The 21,644-nt window shown below is 41.4% G+C and overlaps 1 protein-coding gene across 6 annotated transcripts in view; it reads right to left on the reverse strand.

The window, feature by feature from the left end:
* Nucleotides 1-21,644, reverse strand: part of tsnare1 (T-SNARE Domain Containing 1) — a 111,277-nt gene that overhangs the window by 26,933 nt on the left and 62,700 nt on the right. For 4 of the 6 annotated variants that reach the window (XR_005710251.2, XM_040165451.2, XM_040165446.2 and 1 more), the window contains exons 9-10: nt 9,646-9,718; nt 4,041-4,123 (exon numbers count right to left, since the gene is read on the reverse strand). Coding sequence is in view for 3 of the 6 variants with exons in the window: in XM_040165451.2 (XP_040021385.2) it covers nt 4,041-4,123; nt 9,646-9,718 (156 nt within the window). In the remaining 3 variants the exon portion in view is untranslated. Of the gene's footprint in view, nt 1-756; nt 831-4,040; nt 4,124-9,645; nt 9,719-21,644 lie in introns of all 6 variants that reach the window. The other 2 variants (XR_013453533.1, XR_013453534.1) reach the window with 1 other exon arrangement.

The following is a 21,644-nucleotide window of genomic DNA, read 5'->3' on the forward strand; positions in this document are numbered from 1 at the left end:
TACTGCGGTCTCTCTTGACCCTAACTGTCCTTTTCTGCGGCCTAGCATGACCACAACCTATTTTGTCTACGGGCTTAAAATAACCACAGCCTACCCTTGTGTGCGGCCTACCTCGACCCCAACCTATCCCGTCCTGCGGTCTATTGAGACCCTTTCTTCCACTTCGGGGTCTGTTGAAATCCCTTAATGCCTTACTGTGGTCCAGCTAGAGCCTCCTGGGTCTCCCTGGCCCCTGTTTCCTTGTCTGTGGTCCATTGAAACCTTCCTCTATCCTTTTCTTGGTAAACTTGTCATATACTGTTTGTGACTTCACTTCACCCACTATATGCTCCCCTAACGACCCTTTAACAGCTCAGGATGACACGCCGGCTCGAACCCTTCAGGGGCCGTAAGTATTTACTTTTGCATGCATGAAATAAACCTGGTTTTGGGGGATATGCCTCATCTGATCTCGGCATCCCGGCCCCTAGTCTAACCTACGGCTGGAGTCCAAGCCCCGACAAACTTTTAACACTTATACTTGTGTAAATAAATCATTGTTAAAAGTTCAGAAGTCTCTCCTGATTGAATTCTTTTAAAAGGGCAACGATTTGTATGTGTGTACGAGTAGATGGGTTCATCATTTGTCTACCCATTAATTTACAGGCCATCCACCTTTTCTGTTCCTTTCGTGAAGACAATAGCAGTCACTCTATAGTACATTCTATTATGCTGGGGGGAAATGGTGTAGCATTGATTTAGATTCTTCATACTCACAAGAATGTAGTTGCTTCCTAGGCAGAATAATGGACTCTAAACTGCGCGTCCTGCCTCCCCCCCGTCCTTCCAATCTAAATAAAAAATGATTTCAGTTATTTTATACTCTTTTTGCTATGCTTGAAATTACTACAGCTTTTGTTCACTGATTTGGTAAAACATCTATGTTTTATTGGTAAGTAAAAACCTTCTTGTGCATAAATTAACAATGGGAGATTGTGGTCCACTGAACACAGACAAGATGATAAAATATCATTGCAACTTGAGAAACCTCAAATAATGGATTAAAAATTTAATTCATTTTCAGTGTAAACTCAGTAGACAATGCGGTGCACGAGAAAAAAAAAGACACCCGGTCTTAATTGGCCATCGGTAAAGATGTGCTGTGGTGCATGTAGACCAGCTTCAAGAAGTGATGAAGGCTTCATCAGTGCACTTGATGTAAAATATTCAATCTTTTTATTTTATTGAGAGGTCGGAGAGCAAATGCAACTCTCAAACAATGACACTCGAGTGAACCTGAGCCAGATTTGGGTTCATCTGTTGGGAAACTTTATTTTTAGATTGGCCTTGATATATCCAGTGGGCATTTTTCCGCTGAAAAGACGTCTATGGCCGACACTGAAAATTGGTTTAGAAGTAAACGTTTTTTGAACGTCTGTTTGTAGATGTGGTTAAAAGCAACATGGGACCTAGTTAATCATTCTTTCTGGTCTTAATAGCTTCACAGCGTCTTCGACAGTGATCTCCCCAATGAAGAGACAACACTGATGTGCATCACAGACACAAACTCACAAAATGATTGAATAAAAAAAATGAACACCAATCAGAGCTTTGTTGGCTGTGTTGACAAGGATTTTACAACCCACAAGATATACAAAAATTGTGTGACATTACCAAATATTTTGCGGTGAGTTTCAGTGAAAAAACTACAAAATGTGTTGCTCATGGAATTGTGTATGACTTATCACTGAAGCAAAGGTCTAAAGTGTCTGTTCAAGTGTAAGCATTGAAAGGAAAACGGAATTTCAATGGAAGTGTGTGCTATTTAAGCAGCGAATTGTCATTTTGTTCGGGAAGCATCACCAGCCGCAGAAACTCGAACTATAATTTTACAACCCAATGTATGTGGAGTGATCACTAAACAAACCAGTTTAGATAGTTTGGTGTCAATTGATGTAGAGGCATTGAAGACAGTTGAAAAGTAATAAAAGACTTAACGTTAAGCAAAATAAAAGTATAAGCTTTGTTAATATTTCAGAGAATGAAAATGAATAGATGTATTGCGAGGGTATGTAATGTGTTTGTAGAGACCCTATCTTAAGTTAGGTCCTCTTGGTTGCTGTTTTCAGTTCGTTTTGACGCGTTTAAAAACTCCTTGAGACATCCAATTATCTTTGTACATGGCTCTTCCACCCTGTCACGTTCACGTCCACACTTCACATTCACGCTCTCGTTCCACGTCCACACACGGTCCACGCTCACGCTTCACGCTCACGTTCACGGTCAAAAAACTATTTCGCTTCTCACAGACATCAACACCTAAGGGGGTGGAGCTAACAATCAAAACAAGAACAAAAATGGCTCTTACAGTGGTAAAGTTGCTATTTGTTCTCACTTTTATCAAATCACACAGGAAAACATTGCTTGATCCATACTTCACAAATTGGGTGGTCAAAGTTTTAATTGATTGTGCAATTATGTTGTTTGAGGTTTTGTTTGTTTTTCTGTGTTAAGCTTCATTAAAAATAAAAATAAAAATGAAATATATTGAGATTAAGACCCCCCAAAAGTATGCACAGCATATTGACTAGTATCATGAGTTTGTGCAGGTCAAGTCACCTGTGACCTCGAATAACCCCCAGTTCCGGTGTCATCTTAAGATCTCTTCTCACAGGTTCACGTTATTCTGAGTGACCTGAACTCTGGCAGTCTTCTAGGATTCATAGAACCATAGTTATATACGTAACGTTTGTTCTATTCCATCCTTACTGACTGCCAGAGGCAGTGCTTAACACTGGATGACTTCTATCAACAGAGTCACGAGTAGGGTTGGGTACCCGGAACCGCTGCCATATTGGTAGTGTTTGTTTGACCAGCCCACATTACCTCCTGTCTCAAACTTGCACTTCATCAGTTGTTCGGAGTGCCTAGTAAGGATGCAGGGGTGTTCACATTGGAGTTAGGTGCAAGCCAGGTGCACAAAGTAGCAGGGCACTGACCACTCAAAGAGGGTTCCTTTTTAATGTCAGCGTTGAACGATATCTGCAAGTGGTTCGTCATACTGTCTCTCAGTCCGCCTGCAAAGACAGCAGCAGTCTGGATTGGCAGAGAGGTAAATTGCTCAGTGTGAGCTTGGTCACAGCTCAGTTCTCCTTGAGCTAATAAAATAACAATTAATGGGAAAGCTGTTGCCATTTGCTCATTTGTTCATTCTCTAGCAGGGCAGTAGCATTGGGAGACAGACAAACGATTGCAACCAACTCCAGAAACAGCCCAGAAAATTGTTTTATTTTAATATCTGCTGATATCGTGTTAATAAACCATGCGTATAAAAACTACTCACAAATCAAAACAATATATACTGCCTATTTCATGGTTAGGGTGTAGACTTAAGATGCAGATCTGAAGGTATGCTACCATGTTATAAAAAGGTAGATCTTTTATTAACCCAGTGACACTTGAGTCAATACATTATTTAACGTAGCCAGGGGCCTACAAAGTACACTGCGACTGTGAGCTCTTGCCTACTGAGAGGATGGCAGAAGACACATATCTTTCCTTGAAAATAAAGAGCAGAAGCAGACCCTTGAGCATCTCAAAGTGTTTCTCTAATGTGTGCTGTGAAGTGGAAATTGCCAGTCATCGACAAAATACAAGTAGAAAAAAAAATCAATTTGCTATTAAATGTCTTGCTGCAGTTATCTGCCCATTAAGGCATTTTCCTCTCTTCGGAAGAATTTTCAAATGTATAACCTGTATCTCATTAGAAGTGAGACTTGTTCATGGAATTGGAATTACGTATGTGGTATTATGTTTTTAGAAGACTCCAGTCAACTGTTTTTCAGTTTCTTTACAAATTAACTTAACTCAGACAAAAGCTAGTAAGGTATGACAAAAAACTACATCACTGTTATTATAGTAGTGGGGGATGTGATAAAGCTGTGTAATCTAGTTAGCAAAGTCCCTCTTTGCATGGCTGATCAAGCTAAATTTAGTCAAGTACACAAATGAAAGTGAATAATAAACATGGAGCATATTGCAGTTGTGGCGTTTTGTTATACCTGGTACTGGTTGGCCTTTGCAAGCTCTTGATTGGCTGATTCCACATTGGATGATGTGGTCTGGATGTAATCTTCAATGCTGTCTAAAGAAACAAGGAGAAGATGGGTTGTTAATAGGTCAAATCTATTCCAACAATTTCGAAAATGGTGGTCGGGTAGCACTCAGCATGCAATGGAAATTGATTCGATTTCACCCGTAAATGTGTAAAAGGGCAAATTTACTTTTTCAAATTGATTTATTGAGAAAAATCTTTTGGTTCAGTTTATTAGGTTACATTTTTGGAAATGTTTGTAGCTAAGGATATAGTCAATATGGTGTTTACTTTTCCTAAGGAATACAAAAATAATTCAATAATCTTTTGCCAAACACCTTGTGCCAAATTACCCCAAATATATTTTAGTACTAGGAGCTGGAATTTAGGTGTTCTGTTCCAGATGTGTAGGCTCCCCCATTTCCTGACAGACCGGCCCATGGTTCCCATGAAACCGGACCGTGAGGCAAAAAAGGTTTGGGACCCGGAGGTGGCCACTACACTTCAGTGACACTGTGACTTGAGACAAAGTCATAATCAATTAGTGCCATGTGAGCTACGGCCATTAGCTCCACTGCGGAAATAACAAAGAGCCTCACATTCACTAAAAGTTAAGCATCTTCTCATCCCATGCCTGGATAGAAGGGTATCCCAAATAGATTTAAGCAATTGGAAACCAGGTTGTCATCTTAACTATCTATGATTTAAGTGTAGTATCAGTCTATTTTCAATATAATTATTAGGCTTCAATCTTGCGGTTAAAATGGAGATTCGATAACGCAGCCGAGCCTTGTTTGGCCGGAAAGGGGGTAATACCATCTGCATTGGGGCAACCCCATCATAGTACAGGATAAACGGTTGAAGACTGCCTCAGTCAAAATGCTGTTTTTTTTTAAATCATATTTTAAGGATCATTAGTCATCATGTTGTCCATCAACGGACTATTACCATCTAAAAAGCTCTTGATGTTTACATCTGGAAATGAACTGAAAACTACTATCAGCCAAAACAGCAAATTCACTCTTTAATATTTGTGTGCCAACTGGGGCATTCCTCAGCTCAACAAAGGCACGGACTTGTGTTCAATTGTTATGTGCAATCTTTACAGAAAGTTACATAACAGCCCCTGGTGTTATCATTGACTGCTAATGGTTTACACTGTAGACAGCAGAGCTTCATTCAAAGAATGCCATTACATAGAAGTTAATGGGATGAGACAGAACATGTTTAATGAATTGGACGGCCAAAAATATTTGTTATCACCACATAATTAGCGTAATACATTTGCAACCAGCCAGTAACAGTGACAGTGCCATTGATTGTTTTGGTGTTGAGAGTAAAAAGGCTTCAGCCACTTCAGATATGTATGTTTAATGTTAAGATGGCCTCTGATAATTACTGTACCAATTTAGCTAGTCCAGAAAACCAAGCAAGAACACGAGGGTAAGTGAGTGAATGGAGCTCATTGACTGAATGCAACAACTGCGTTGAAGAAGGGTGAGAAACAGATGTTTATGCTCACCCACTAAAGATTAGAACAAAGTCTAACCCTGAAATGAACCATTCGACATCTTCAACACCTCCCTGGAGACATGCCACGTACCAGCCTGCTTCAAGGCCTCCACCATCATCCCTGTTCCCAAGAAGCCCAGGATCACAGGACTCAATGACTACAGGCCCGTCGCCCTGACCTCTGTAGTCATGAAGTCTTTTGAACGGCAAGTCCTGACCCACCTAAGTCCCTCACCGACCCCCTCCTGGACCCCCTGCAGTTCGCCTACAGAGCCAAAAGGTCTGATGCTGTCAACATGGCCCTCCAATACATCCAATACATCCTCCAGCATCTGGACTCCCCAGAAACCTACGCCAGGATCCTGTTTGTGGACTTCAGCTCTGCCTTCAACACCATCATCCCGTCTCTGCTGCAGGACAAACTCAGCTACACGTGCCCGACTCCACCTGCAAGTGGATCACAGACTTCCTGTCTGACAGGAAACAGCACGTGAAGCTGGGGAAACATGTCTCAGCCTCTCGGACCATCAGCACCGGTTCCCCCCGAGGCTGCGTTCTTTCCCCTCTGCTCTTCTCCCTGTACACCAACAGCTGCACCTCCAGTCACCAGTCCGTCAAGCTCCTGAAGTTTGCGGATGACACCACCCTCATTGGACTGATCTCTGGTGGGGACGAGTCCGCCTACAGGTGGGAGTCTGACCATCTGGTGTCGTGGTGCAGCCAGAACAACCTGGAGCTCAACGCTCTAAAGACAGTGGAGATGGTTGTGGATTTCCGGCGGAACAGAGCCCCACCCTCCCCCATCACCCTGTGTGACTCCCCCGTCACTATTGTGGATTCCTTACGTTTCCTGGGCTCCATCATCACCCAGGACCTCAAGTGGGAGCTGAACATCAGCTCCATCACCAAGAAGGCTCAGCAGAGGTTGTTCTTCCTGAGGCAGCTGAAGAAATTCAACCTGCCAAAGACGATGATGGTCCACTTCTACAAGGCCATCATCTGCACATGTCACTTTGACTGTCATTTCTCGCTCGTCACTTTGTCACTTGTTTGCTAGTGCACTTTATTGTTTAGTACATTTTTAACTTTTGAAATATTTTTAATTTTTAACTTTAACGTTATTCTCTTATTTTATACTAACCCATAGCCTTATTCTACTAACCCATAGCATTAGCATTTCATTTTATTTTTATTACTTGTGCACTGCTGTCTTGTTGTCTATTGTTACACTGTCTACTGTCACGCACCGACTGCCAAGTCACATTCCTTGTACGTATTACAATTATTTTGGCAATAAATGTTTCCTGATTCCTGATTGTGGTAACGTCCCTATGCCAGCTCACAAGTGGACTTCCTCGGACTGCCGTTTATTGCAGAATACAGCATAGGTGTAATCTGGTAAGGATACCCGAGTTAGGATCCTCATAGCACACCTTGTGGCAGAACACTCTTATAGCTGCCAAGCAAAATAAAGAATGTAAGCTAACTATTGGTTAGCATGTTACAACGGAGCTTCAGATCAATTTACCACTTAAGCCTAGTTTATGCTTCTGCGTTTTCAGAGAAACACAAGGACACACAGACGCAAGAGAGTCCCTTTCGTGCCTTTTCACTCCTTGCGTGCGTCGACCAACTATTCTAGACTAGCGACGCAAGCCTCCCGCAGCGCTAAGGCTGTGATTGGTCTGCTGACTACGTCCTTTACGGAGTCTCACATTTCTGTTTTCATAGCACAATACGGCCATTATTAAAAGGAAGAATGTTTACGAGAGAACGGATCAGACTGAAGAGCTTTTGTGGGAAGAAATGCGTAATATGAGCACTTGTACAAGCCGTCATTGGCGGACTATGAGGACGCCCGATGGCCTCTGATTCATGGAGGGAGATCTCCACAAACGAGGGGAACAAAGTCGTGGAGGAAAATACGGGACAAATGTGTCCTTGATGAAAAGCAGCAGTGTGGATAGACGGGGCAATAAAGTCTATGATCAATAAATAAAGCAACCAACGACTTCCACACACAAAGACGTGACTCTCTAGGTCGTCTTCAACAAAACACGTTACTCCACCTGTTGTTCTGGAGGTGAATTGCTCTGCAACACACGCAAGACAACCAGGAAGTGAAACCAGTGCGTCGACACAATGGCGTAAAGACGCAGACGTAGAAGCATGCGGCAGCCTTTAGACAGCGTGGGACGGACTAACATTATGATACGGGGTACCACACTCATGTCTGCCGGAGCCCACTAGGGGGCGCTCATGTTACCGCCGCCTGTCTCTAATAATCCGTTGTATTTGTAGTGATGGCAAATGACTGTACAAATGAATATGTGTTTAGTATGCCAAGTTTGTGTCGACTGCTGAACCAACCTTGTTGGTTGCATATCTCATCTCATAGGCCAGATTTTTTGTTTCTTTGTATTACCTGCTGTTTTTACTACAAACACCCCCGCAGCACAATCACATACTATTCCTATATGCCAAAGAAAGCTTTCAAAAAAGTGCATCGTTATTAATGGGGAGATGGCCATTATTGCATGGCTCTTTGATGATCAGAACGACCTTGCAGTCTTCCACAGTCTCCTACTAACTCTCTGCACCCCCATCCATGTGGGAACATGCTCTGTTCTTCCACCTTCCATGTCAGAAATACCATATTAGTAGTCTTTCGCATGCAAATGACACATTTTCTGACAAAACTATGCAAACTTTGCTGAACAAGCAGGAAATGAAGAATTCACAAATTACAGCAGGTCTCCTTTTATGTCATTAGTTAATACAAATTCATCCAGCAAGAAGTACTAGTTTGTGAATATTCTTTGTTTGTGAATCTCTTCTTCGTTATTTTTAAATCTTCACATTACATGTTAAGGTATCTTTGAAAAGGCTCAGCTTGTTTCAGTGGTTCTGACACTTCAATGCGACCTAAGAAAACCTGTGCAAATAACCAAACTATTGTGATTAGAGGGATATACTATTTTTAACTTTGTCCTCGGTCAATATATTTCACATTGCACAATGGGGGGCATCTTTTAAATAACATGTGGTAAAACAACTCAATGTAAATGGTGAATCAAATTTTCTAGTCTTCTGACCACTCAGAGTGATATGAGACTACGTTTAAGACATTCACAACCACTCATACCATGCAAAGTGATAGTAGTGTCTTTCCCAAGGACATGTCAACATGGACTAGCGAAGCCGGGGATCGAACCACCTATCCTCTGATTGAAGGATGACCCTGCTCTACTACTGAGCATGTAGCATGAGTAAAGACACAAAATGGATGCAGACTATGCTGAATTCAAAGTAAGTCTCAAAGATAGCAGTGCTTGTGTTCTCTGCGGGATACAGGTTGCAATTCTCAGTTATCAGAGAACTCACAGCCGATTGTAATCTGAGAGGCTGATAAAAAAACACTTGCTGCAGTGTGACATCATTGATTGGCGCACAGCTTGAATCATTACCAACTGGAAAGCAGTACACCAGCATGTGACTGACTCCTACTTTATTTCATTACAGACGAAAACATGACATGGTAGCACTCATCCATCGTTGTTAGAGCATTGACCTGAAGACTCTTACTAGAAAGCACAAAAGGTATTAAGCAGGTTGACCTTAATGATCTTTGATAAATATTTAGTTGTGAGTCAGGGTTTCATATGGACCAGTGAAAGTTAAAGAAAGCCCTTTGGAAGAAAATAATTATTCTTCATTATGCGTATGATTGTAGGCCACATTCAAAATGATACTGTAACAAATAAGGCAGCAATTAGCAAACGTTGTTTTTGGGCCGAGTCTCTATCACTGCAGGGTGTTGGGAGCCATTTACAGATGTCAGAGTGGCTATACGGATTTTCTCTTAAGTATTTCCCTTCTCAAAGAATCTGAACAGTTCGACATTGAGGTAGAATATACAAAGTTTGTTTTGCCCACCAGCATTTTCAAGCTTATAGTATTATTCAAGCACATCAAGTCAAAACAAACACACAAAACAGGTTATCTTTGCAAATGGATACAAACCACATTCAACACACAGAGACACGCACAGAACATCTTACCTATGGCGTCGCCTTGTTCATGGACCATACTGGCCAGATCCTTCATGATTTGACTGACGTCCAGCATGTCTCTCTATGGAGAAAAACACAGCCAATTTTAATAATTCAGTACCACTCTTCCACTTATTGTTTGTCTGACTGCGTCCGATTGTCTGATTGGCTAAGAACACCTTCAAGGTACAGAGAAACACAAATCCTGACTTGATAATTGACTGTATTGTTATATCATCAACTGTTGTCAATTATATTCTAGGTTTTTAAGTACTTGCAACGCTTTATGTCATTTGGCCAAATATGGAATACAGCCCTTACATACATACATACATATATATGTAGACAACTATGCAAACCACATTCAACACGCAGAGACCTACACAGAAAATGGCAGCGCAGCACTCAAGAAGGTGAATGGTATCTAGTTTTTAATAAAACAACATGAAAAAACAAATACAGATAACCAAATTTATCTCCAGAGCGTGTTGGCCGACTTATCAGGATTTACTTCTCCACCCTGGAGATCTAAGGGAGCACCCACACTGTTCTTCTCCCTACATGCATCTTCTCCAACGTCCTCTCTGCTTCTCCTTTTTCACCCACCCCTTGATGAGGAGATAAGGCCCTGGTGTGCTTCCTGGCACTCTCTAATATATATATTTATATATATATATTAGAGAGTGAGAGAGAGTTGAAGGTATACCAATTTGAGCCGGAATAGGGTGAGACTTACAGCCAAACTAGAAGGACAGAAACTAGAGCAACATAACCTTAAGAACTAGATATCCTTCAATGTTGAGGACTGTTAGAGCACTCATTCAGTTCACAGGTCTCATACAGCCCAAATGTATCCATTACTTGTCAGACCAACGACGGGCTTTGATGTATACTTGACCAACTGAAGGTGATGTTATATAAGTGCTTTCTCTAAAAGGTTCCCAATAAATGATCCAGCCATGGAAATGAAACCAAAGTCACGCAAAGTAACGACTAAATGTAGTGTGCCGTTTCCTCAGATATTTTTCCTATTCTTCGTTTTCCTTGCAACATCATAACCAAGCCTGAAAGGTGCTGTAAACACACTGAGCACAACGTTTACCTCTGTGAAGAGACTTGAACAATTGAGCAATTCCTCAACCAACTGTGTCTCCTTCTCCAACGATGAACAGAAGCCTATCCTGTACATAAGAACATGGGATCTATAATATCTGGCATATGGATTCTTGCTACCAGAAAACAAATAGGAAAGGCACTGCATGACTTAATAGCTTCTTTGTAATGTTGGAATGTGCAACGATTACAGCATATGAATGTATATTCAGCTGGTGGTTCGCTCAATATTACTGCTTTAATTTTACTAATAGATTTCCCCAAGTAACATCAGGGACTAAACAGGGTTCTTGATTGATATTTGATGTCTTGAGCAACTTAAGAAGCTTGGTGCAAGACTTCAGATGTGCAACTATACATTCAAAGATTTGTAAGGGGAATTTTAAATAAAATTCCCTCTGTCCCTGTCTAATTGACAAATTTGGACTTGTGTTACATCCCAAATATTGTGCGCTTGGCATGATTTCCTGTTTAATTAAATGTCAGTGCACAGAGCAAACAAGTGAAGCTATGGATGACCGCAGCTAGGCTTTAAATTTACTCCGACTGTTTCAGCTCAAAGCAAAATTAAAGCTTTTAAAACCTGTCTGTCCATCTCCTGCTCACAGGTCCCCCCACTCTCCACCATTATGTCTCCATGCAATCACAGCTGCGTTTGCCTAACCCACTGGGCCATCCATCACAGGTGGCAGAGACTGTTGTCGAACCTGGCAGCCATGCTGCTACGTGAGGAAAAAACATTCAAGTCCGGCCAAAATGGCCCCTGGCAAACCTTTCAATGCAAAACATCTTTGGGCAACCCTGTCCATTATGCTGTCATAGAATTACACATTTATTTTAAAGCACTGGGTAAAATGGGGAAAAAAAGGCAGGGCGACCCCCTTATATGGTGGTGGGGAAAACACTGGGGCTTGTTTCATCATGACATGAACAGTATGTATCCAATTTAGGAAATAGTGTTTGAAAGTGAATGGGCACACAGGAAGAAGGAAGGGATGTGATGGGTTGGGACCCCCGCCTGAGGGAACTCTCTTGCGCCCTTTATTTCGTGGCTTTAAATGCTGATAATCAAGCAGCTACTGGATAACAGCATTGGGATTGGAACCAAGACCAGATATTTTTCTGTAATATTCCCAACTTCAGCTTTACTAAAGTATCTCAGCAATCTTCTGCTTTAGTCGCTGTGTGAACCTGATCGGCTGCAGGAATGGAAGTCCAGGGGGAACTTTGATTTGACCCCATCCTCCCAGGGTTACTTGAACCTCATTCAGCTCACTGTGCCAGCCTTCACCTGTCAGTTCATCACTAACTTCCTGACGCACAGGACACAGCAGGTTAGGCTGGGAATTAATAATATCCTGTTGCACCGACTCACTTAATTTGGTACAAAACGAGCTAGAAAAGGATTATTGTGTACTCATGACAAATAAATATCTGAATGCTTCACACCGTTTTAAAACATTAGAGTCTTGGCTACAATATGTACCAACACGCTTGAAATTATTCCAAACACAATTCCAACAAGTTATAAAATAAGATATGCAAATTAGTCCAAAAATTGGCACACGGCCATGCTTATGTACATTTATATCAAGTATAAGTTCTCTCAGACAAACCCTGCCAAAGACACAGAGAACAATAAACATCCAGCATATGAATCGTAGATGCCCCTCACCTTTGACGTTTTAAACAAAATCATGAAATGAATCACCGGTTTCTGCAGGGCAGGACATCATTTGTACAGCGAACCCTGACCTCACCTCACTGTGAGAGGTGGGGTGACAATATTGCATTCACCAAAATTGCAGCGAGTCAAATTGTGCTGGCGCTTATCTCAGCCAGTCTCCTGTCAATCCTGCCACTGTTGTTATTGTGTGCGACTGATGAAAATAACATGCAGAAAAAACAACACTGAAATGTCAGACTGTGATTCAGATATCTGTTACATCTCACACCATGGCCGCTCCAGAGACAGCAAAAACAATTAAAGTTGAGGCTAAGATAACCAAAAAACCCGAAAGAAATAAGAAAAACTAGCCTGCCGGCAGCTACTGATTGCTGCTTTGGTCACCGGCGCCTCGTATTTCTGCTGTTGTAAGGATCTGTCTGGTCGATCCAAAGCGTTGCAACTTACAGATCCTCTGATAAAGAATGAGGAAAAAAAGGGACTCCTGTTTCCTTTTATTTCCATGTTACATAAGATTATTATACTCATCCACTCAGTCCCTCCATGAATATCTGCTGTGTGATTCTTGTGTCTCAAAATCCATATTTTCTTTATTTAATGACAAATTTGCTGAACACAGTTTGATACCGTACAAGGTATCAGCACAAGGAAGATGATTTTTAGCAGAGAGCAGCAGGGATTCGAGAAAGTGCAACATGCAGTGCGCAAATCTCGCAGCAAGGGTTATATCAAGACTCTGGGGAACACAACTGTTGGTAATTTAAGCTTTGGGAGTCAGATCGAACATGAAAGGAGATGGTTGGTATGTATCTCAGGTGTAGAATGGTTTAGGAAACACATAAATTGACTCTGTCGTGTTGATTGTTATTTGGCCGTGCTCTATATTCGCCCTCCCGAGGCACGTCGGTCATCAATTGCTGTCAAGGCTTATATTCAAGTCACTTCCCTTCTGTCCCATGTACGGGCAAATCCATAGCCCACGAGGGGAAAATGTTTTTTTTAGTATGTGCCAAGTGGCTTAGTGCAGCTCTGTGCTCCCAATCAGTGCTGAATACAGATCAGTCTGCAGCCTTCCACAAACTGAAATTGAACAAAGCAGGAATGTATGTAAAAATCAAGGCGTCTTATCGGTTTTAATGCCACAATGTGGCTGCTGTCATTGGCAAAGTTCAGAACCGGAGACAGGTGGACTCAAACACAGACTTCACGACCAAAAAAACGTGTCTAGGGCCAAAATGCTTACCAGAGCCTCAAGCAAGCAAACAAACAAACATACAAAAACGCACCAGACATCGACAAGAGTACTCAGGAAACCCGTTCATTGAACCGACAAGATACAAGGGACACACAGGGCTTAAATACACTGGCAAGGTGCAGGTGATTGGACACAGGAGGAAACAAGGGACAATCACCCACAGGAGAAAACATCAGGGGGGAAGTGAAGTTAACTCAGAGACTCGAGAGGCCTCTTAGGTGTTAGACCCTGCCAAATTAAAACGATGTGCACCCAACATATACAGACAGGTTTTTTGAATTAATTTTGGCCAGCGTCATTTGTTATGTGTGTGTGTTACTGTTTGCACACTTGTGCTATATTCCATTCTTATGACAGTTAAGTCGGGAGTCCACTGAGAACCAATTTAGCCAAACAGCTGGAGGCCAAACCAATCTGCAAACTGTGGAGAGTGTTTCATGATATCTGTTTGTTTGTTGCTAGATGTTCAAGAATAAGTGTTACTTATTTATTACTTAAGATATGCGCTAGATCCTGTCAATGCCTTCTTTACCCTTTCATTCTGTTCAAAATCACAAGGGATTAAGCAAATTGTAACTTTGAGAAACCGCAATGACAGCTCAGGGTTTATGTTCACGTCGACGTATAGAAATGATCACACACACAACACATTGTAACCTTGGTACAGATTAAAAGAAACAGTTATATGAAGATATGGATGATTGGCTTCGAAAAATACATTTATCTGCTTTTCTCTCTTATGCCAAGTGTGCTTAATGCTGATATAACATCCTCCCCACATCTCCCACCCGAGCCCAAAGGTATCTTGCAACACTTGCATGCAGAAGTGCACACTTACTGTTGAGAAAAGGGGGGGGGGGGGGCAATGCCATGTTTCCACCACTGAGAAACACATCTCTTTTACCTTCTCCCAATAGTTATTATATATTACTATATATGTAAAATGATGTTTCCTCACCATCTGTAGCCCAAGGACCTAACGCCTCTGAATAAGGATAACGTGACGCCAGCAACAGGGCTTGAAGGGCAGCGATGGCACCGAGCTGCAAATATTAGGAAGAGTGTGCTGGGGCCCAACCTGCTTCGTCCTCTGTGGTTTAGAAATGACAAGGATCGAGGCGACAAATGACATTTACTTGTGTATCTATTAGCAAATAGCTTTGTGCACTTCTACTACACGCGTAGTGGGCCTGAGGGTCTTTGAATCTGTCCATCTGTCGACAAGTTCCCCAAATAAACTACTACATAGTTTGTCCATGCTAGCAAGACGACATCATTTGTGTGTGCTTCGTAGAACCGTTACAAACCGCTGTCAAAAACCTGTTTCACAATACGACAAGCTATAAACAATAAGCCACACACACTGAAGAGAGAATCATCATTTGGGTCTAAAGAAGCATTCTGTATGTAGCCTCCTAGTGATGTTCCTTTTGTAGTAAAATCCAAATATTAACATTTTCATCAGTATGTATTTTGGTCAAAATGCTATTTTCCAAAACATTTCCCCATGTGACCTGATGATATTGTTGGCTATATTAACAAATATTCTCTTCCATAATTGTTGCATTTACCTAGAAGCCTGGTGGAAAGCTCCCGGAATGGAGATGCTTGCATGTACCAGAACGGAAGCTCGGCTATTTACCGCCGTGGTACATTGAATTTGAAAGTTACGCACTAAACACATACAAATCAATCAGTCAAAGCATACTCCATCACAAAGAGCTGCCACATTGTGAGATAAAGCAGTGAAAATATAACTTTTAAAGTGTATATTTAGGGAAAAGTATAAAAGGGGTTCGCAGAGACTAAATCTGAATAGCGAAACAGGTTTGTACGTTCACTACCTAACTGGGCTGGTAACAAGCCCAACTGGCTGGGTCGTTTGACAAACGGTACAAGACAAACCTGCAACAAACATCACAGAGCACGCCACTTAAGTACACAAGGTGAAGTGAGTCAACTAAGACACAATCAGGACGGGGAGCTGCAATCAGCATACTGGGAAGACAAGACACCAGAAACAAGAGGGAGACATGCTGAGTGCAACCTGAGGTCAACAATAAAAAGGTACTTGGGCTACTAGGCAAACCCTGACAAAAGTGCCTTTTCTCTCTGCTGCCGTAGCCACTTTAACACTATCAGACAAACCTTTCAGGCGCGGAGCCCTTCAAAAGGCACCAAAAAAAGAAAAGTACATTTATTTGATTAGGTTTTTTCACTTTCTATTATTTGAAAAATAAATATATATATTAAAACCTCGTTTTTTTAAAACACGACATATAGGATAATACTTTTCCATACTCTAAACCTCAAACCGAATTATATTTCACTAAACACACTTGTACCTCCAATTTCAGCAACACTTCATTGCTTGTTTATTTATAATAATTTAAAACTAATATATTAGGAATGTTATTATGTTGGGAATACTTCAATATTACTGCAGTATTTCTATTTTCCATGTTTGCTTATTCAGTATTGATAAACTGAAACTTCACTCATCAATGAAACCCGTAGTCTGTTTTATTATACCGAAGTAGATAATCAAGTTCGATTATCAGCAGTTGGATTTCACAGTAGGCTGAAATTCTCATTATCTGGAGGAAGCCAGCAAGCAGTACGTGATCGTCCATTATACTGTTCGCTTCCATGTGTAAAGGGATTAAAAAGACATAGGTTTTTGATTGCTAGGGTTAATATGCATTTGCTTTTCTTTTCCTTTCTGCTGAGGGTGTAAAAGTTGTAGTGTCCGTCTACTTGGATGATTAATATGGGGCGTTTCCCACCCGTTGGGTATCTGTGGATGAATTGTCCTGAGCACTTTGCTGTGGGCCTTATTTTCTTCCTTTCAGTCGGCTAGGTGTTGTATTAAGATTCCCCTTGAAACTCTTATGCATTTTTTATTATAAATTCAAATTTTGATGAAATTATTCCCTGTGCAAAAGCATATATCTAAGGGGTGATTGCGACGGGCAAAAGTGCAGCAGAAGCTGGATACTAATATTCTAAATATTTAGAATACATTTTTTCAGTATATGGGATATTTTATAGTAGGACAATGAATCCAAAATTAAATTAAAAAAGAAAAACTGAACAGCGTGAAAGAACCACATCACAACCACTCACACAGAATCAGCACTTTATTTTGGACTTGATCAACAAAACATCCTTAGCTAAATTCTGATTGTGTAATTGATTCAGTGGAATCAGCCCGTTGCGATGGACAGCACACTTTTATTAGGGTATTTAGTTATTTTTGAGGATTGAATTCAAAGCTATTTTACAATTTTGGTGTCTTTGTACGAAGGTCATAATTAAATAGGATATTTTCATGTTCATTGGTCAGATAACACTCATTTACTTTTAGCTTAATATGTTTTATTATATGCTCGATATTTTAAAGGCCGCTGTTTCATGGATCCTGTAAGTCTGTTGTTTTCTCTGTGAGAAAGTAGGAGGGCAGCAAGGTTGAGTGGGCAAAGAAACACAAGATTTTCACCCAGGGGATAGCGATTACTATTTGTATTTTATATATTGTAAACATACTATGTATGAGCAGTTAAGTAAATACTCATTTTGAGCCTCATCAACGCCTAACTAAGTAATACTAAGAACCTGGGCCCTGTTCCTTGGCTAAGTCTGTCAAATGTCCTGTTAGCCACGTTTTGAATTAACCTGATGAAGTCATCTCAGTTTCTCAAACGCTGATCCGCACTCAACATTGTGACAACATTGTGAATTCGAACCAGACTTCTGTAATTAGGATGATTGTGCGTGGCCGTCCTACTTCAAAAAGGGGGAAGTGTCACTTAAAACCATGATTTTCTAACAGTACCACGGAAAATAAACTCAAAGGAAGTGCTTATTTTTTCTCCGATGACAAGTAGGAGATGATCATGAACGTATAAGAGTAGTTCAAGAACATGATATATATATATTTGAATCATTTCCGTTGTAGGAATTTAACATATTGTAAATCTTTTACGTTGTTCATTCTGTACACATGACATCCATTGCAGTCGGTCCATTACGGGAGAGATCCTCCTCTCCTTCTTCCTAAAGTTTCTCCCCATCGAAGGGTATTTCTTCCTGTGCCGATGAGAGAGTTTTGAGACAGGGGATGTTGCAGACTGTAAGGGCCTCTGAAGCAAATTGGTCATTTGTGATTTTAGACTACATAAAATAAAATTCATTGAATTGAATTGAATTGAATAATTATGGCCTAGAGAGAGCCTCAGTGACAGTACCCTGGCTACTGCCAGGCGTTACCACACATCCTGGTCTCTCAAAATTAACCTGTGAACACATCACACCTTTTTTTCCTCAGAGGCCCGCGCTGATAACAATGACAGACTTTGTCTCTCTTGGTCCTTTTGGAGGGGACCAAAGAAGAGGAGTGAGGTGTGTCACGAGTTACACTACTGATGGAGTGTTACAAAGAGACGGAGGGTAGCCGGTATGTTGGGATGACAGGTGGAGGCAAGGAGACCGGTATGAAGGTTTAAAACACACAGTTGGATACCATCTCTATGACCAAAGGGACCACGTCAAGCCCCCACAGCACCTGCCCGAGTGCTGACGTTGACTTTCATCCTTGCTGCTAAGACTAAAGCGCAGGCTAGACGACCCCATCTGGGCACCAAACATCTGAATGGGCTATCTTGGCTGACGGGCTGAAATGAAGCTGTCATTTCTGCTGCTGCTCTTTTACCGCGTGTCACTCTGTTAGGAAAGATTGATGGTTTCCTTCTTTTTTTCCTTCTGCTCCTATTCTCCTCCTGTGGAGATTAACCGATGTGAAAGTTGATAAAGTTCAGATTGCAAGGAGTGGGCTCGGGGATATATCTTCATTATGCTGTGAAGTGCTCCTAAAAGATTATCATTAGTCCTCAACACCCTGGATGAGGGGACACTAGCACGTGCTGGCTTGTCATTCTAAAAACAGACTGCAGCGGCATGTGTCTGGATTCTATCCCTTTTGAGATGGTGTTGGACCACAAAGTTTCACGTTTCATCACCAGATTGTGGACAAGTGCTTTCAAATCTACAACCACTCAAGAAACGAAGTGGATCCCCCACAATACAATAAAGACACACTTTATTGTTAAAGGACAACCACATTATGATGGCTACACAATAAAGTTACAAAAGACAGGTATCAACAGTACAGAGTACAGTACAGAGTATAATTTGTTAAAATCAATTACCTGCACACATGCAACCCATTAACTTATGAAGTTCATTTACCCCAGTTCTCCCTTCAGTCGTGGCCAGATCGCCAGTTCACACACATGAAACTACTGCGACGGAAGAGTTTGATCCCCAGCAGTTACCGATTAGCCTGTGCTTTCCCAGCGTCAGACTGCGCGCCCTCCTCGTCTCAACCTTGCCAACTTGATTGACGACAAGTCTGCATAAGGATGCCCATCCCAGATCCCTTACCTTTCCCACATCCGACTGTTAAAATAAGGAGTACTGAACTTCTCCTGCGCCATTGTTATAGCTGTTGGCTGCAACCCGCACAACCATGACAGTATGCATCCTCAAGCAGAGAGGCAACGTTTCACGTTCCCTGTAAGCCAAACTTGATGACATTATTGTCATTATTATGTGTGATGCAAAACGTGTTTCACCAGAATCTCTGGAAAAAATGTCAAGTCATTAAATTCATGCCCTTTTTAAAATAATGTCCTTCTTTGATATGATTAGGTTATGCGGTAGATGAGGTCCAAAGTTGATCGTCAAGGCAGGGTCGGTAGACGTTACCTGCTGCTTACCTGCCTCACGTCACTCACACATCCCCACCTGCTTCACCTGGATTCTACTGTGGGATCTTCCACTGCCTGATTCCCTCGGGCTTCAGCCCCTTCCCAGAAACTCCAAACTCAGCCTCAATTGTTCATCTCCCTCTCAGTATTTGCTCTTATTAAATTACTTGAAGGGATTATCGGTGTCCTGTGTGGTATCTCTGTGTGCTGGCTCATATGTACAGCCATAACAAGGATGTCTGCCATTGGAAAAAAAATACACCTGAAATCGCTTTATACATGAACATATATTATCAAAATATGTTCGACATACAAGGAATTTGACACATCTTTCATAAAGTCTGAATATAATATTATTGTCCTATTTACCTTTTACGATGGTTTGGGTGGATGGACTCTAAGAGCATTATCAATAAGGTCATGTGGCAAAAATGATATACCAACAATGGAATGGATATGTTTTATTTAAATGACAATAGCTGTGTCTCATTCCGTCAGCTGCTTTCTTCAGAGGATGCTCATCATTCGTCAACCCCATGCATCACTCTGCCCGTGACTCTGCTGTCCCATTCAGTCAACTCTTCTCAATGCGGTTGACGAACGCAGGCCTCCGGGCAGAGATTTGGAGGACACATTTGATATATCCTTTGCGGCCCAGCGAAGATTTTATTTATACAGGATGGAGACAGGTAAGCCAACAGCGGAGGAAGCGGGAGTCCACTTTTAAATTTAAGTACTAGAATTCACTCATATCTACCGATATCAGCAATGAGCAATGAGCTCCTCCAGGTGAGGAGGAGAACGGCCCTGATATGAAAATCCTAGATTAGAGCTTAATTCTCCAACTTACCAAAAGAATTTAGTGGATGTATATTCTATTAAACTCGTCAATTGTGTATTATTATTTATATATTTATATGTTTGTATCCTTATGGTTGAATGCACTTATTGTAAGTCTCTTTGGATTAAAGCGTCAGCTAAATGACATGTAATGTAATTTAATCACGCTAAGTAGTTACATTATGATCCTCCGGACCTTTGCTTCTATACATTTCATCTAACTGGACCGCTTTACATTTTAGTTGAATACCCCTGCACCAGCGTAGGGTCTGACCATGGGTTCAAGGATGCCATCCCAATACCTAAAGGCAGCCAGACTGCCGTTCTCCACGTCCCTCCATGGATATTCTTCAGACCGTCACTGACCAACCACCAAACTGCTCATACTGAACGATGTTGCAGGCAGGATAGCATTCTCCTTCCCCAGACCCTTTCACGTCTATCACAGATGCTCAGGGTGGACCTGCTCTCATCTGTGAAAAGCACAGGGTGCCAGTGACAGACGTTCACACACCAGAGCGTGTGTGTGTGTGTGTGTGTGTGTGTGTATATAGACACTTGAATGAACAGAATATTGTGGTCTCTAATGCTGGCTTTGAAAGTTAAGTGTGGAAAAATGTAAGATTCCATACACACTCTACCCAGGTAAAGGAACAAACAAGTTATGTAAGCACCTTTGTAATTGGGTAGCATTCAATATCTTGCAGCAGCATTGGTACTGTGACAAAATACTAATAAGCCTTTGGAGGTGGGAGAAGAAGACTGAGCAATATTGGAAGAAAACAAATACCTTGTTTGTCTTTTCCTTTTAGTTTTTTCAGGCATATTCAATCTGGGATATCAGACCTGTTAAAGGTAAATAGCTGGGGCCTCTTATTTGTAGTGTGTAAAACCGTAGGCCATGCAAGTTCTCATTTCCCATTTGACACAAGGTGCAATCAGCTTTAGGGGCCCCGGGGGCCATCGGTACACCGGCTTATAATCACAAGGTTGTTGGTTTGGATTTTGTTGACTGGTTGGGAATACATGAGTGTGAAAGTGAACCACACTATGTTAACTTTTGGGGCATGTGTGAAATATATATCCGCAGATGTTCAACATTATATGTTTAGTGCCACTCCTGAATACTATAAAGAACCGAATAAAAACAATGTTGGCTAAGAAAAAGTGAATAAGTAGAGAACAGTTGATAACAAACCCAAATCCCACCAATATGTTATAATACGTTCACACCAAAAGTGAAGAAAATTATTCGCGCAACTAAATTCCATGCAAAGTCAATGCACAGACACGAATGGTTGCAGAGGAAGCAAACTTTCAACGGGCGGTGAGAGAAGCGAATAAA

The sequence above is a fragment of the Gasterosteus aculeatus genome, chromosome 20, assembly GCF_964276395.1.
Source record: "Gasterosteus aculeatus chromosome 20, fGasAcu3.hap1.1, whole genome shotgun sequence".
In the NCBI taxonomy this organism is placed as follows: Eukaryota; Metazoa; Chordata; class Actinopteri; order Perciformes; family Gasterosteidae; genus Gasterosteus; species Gasterosteus aculeatus.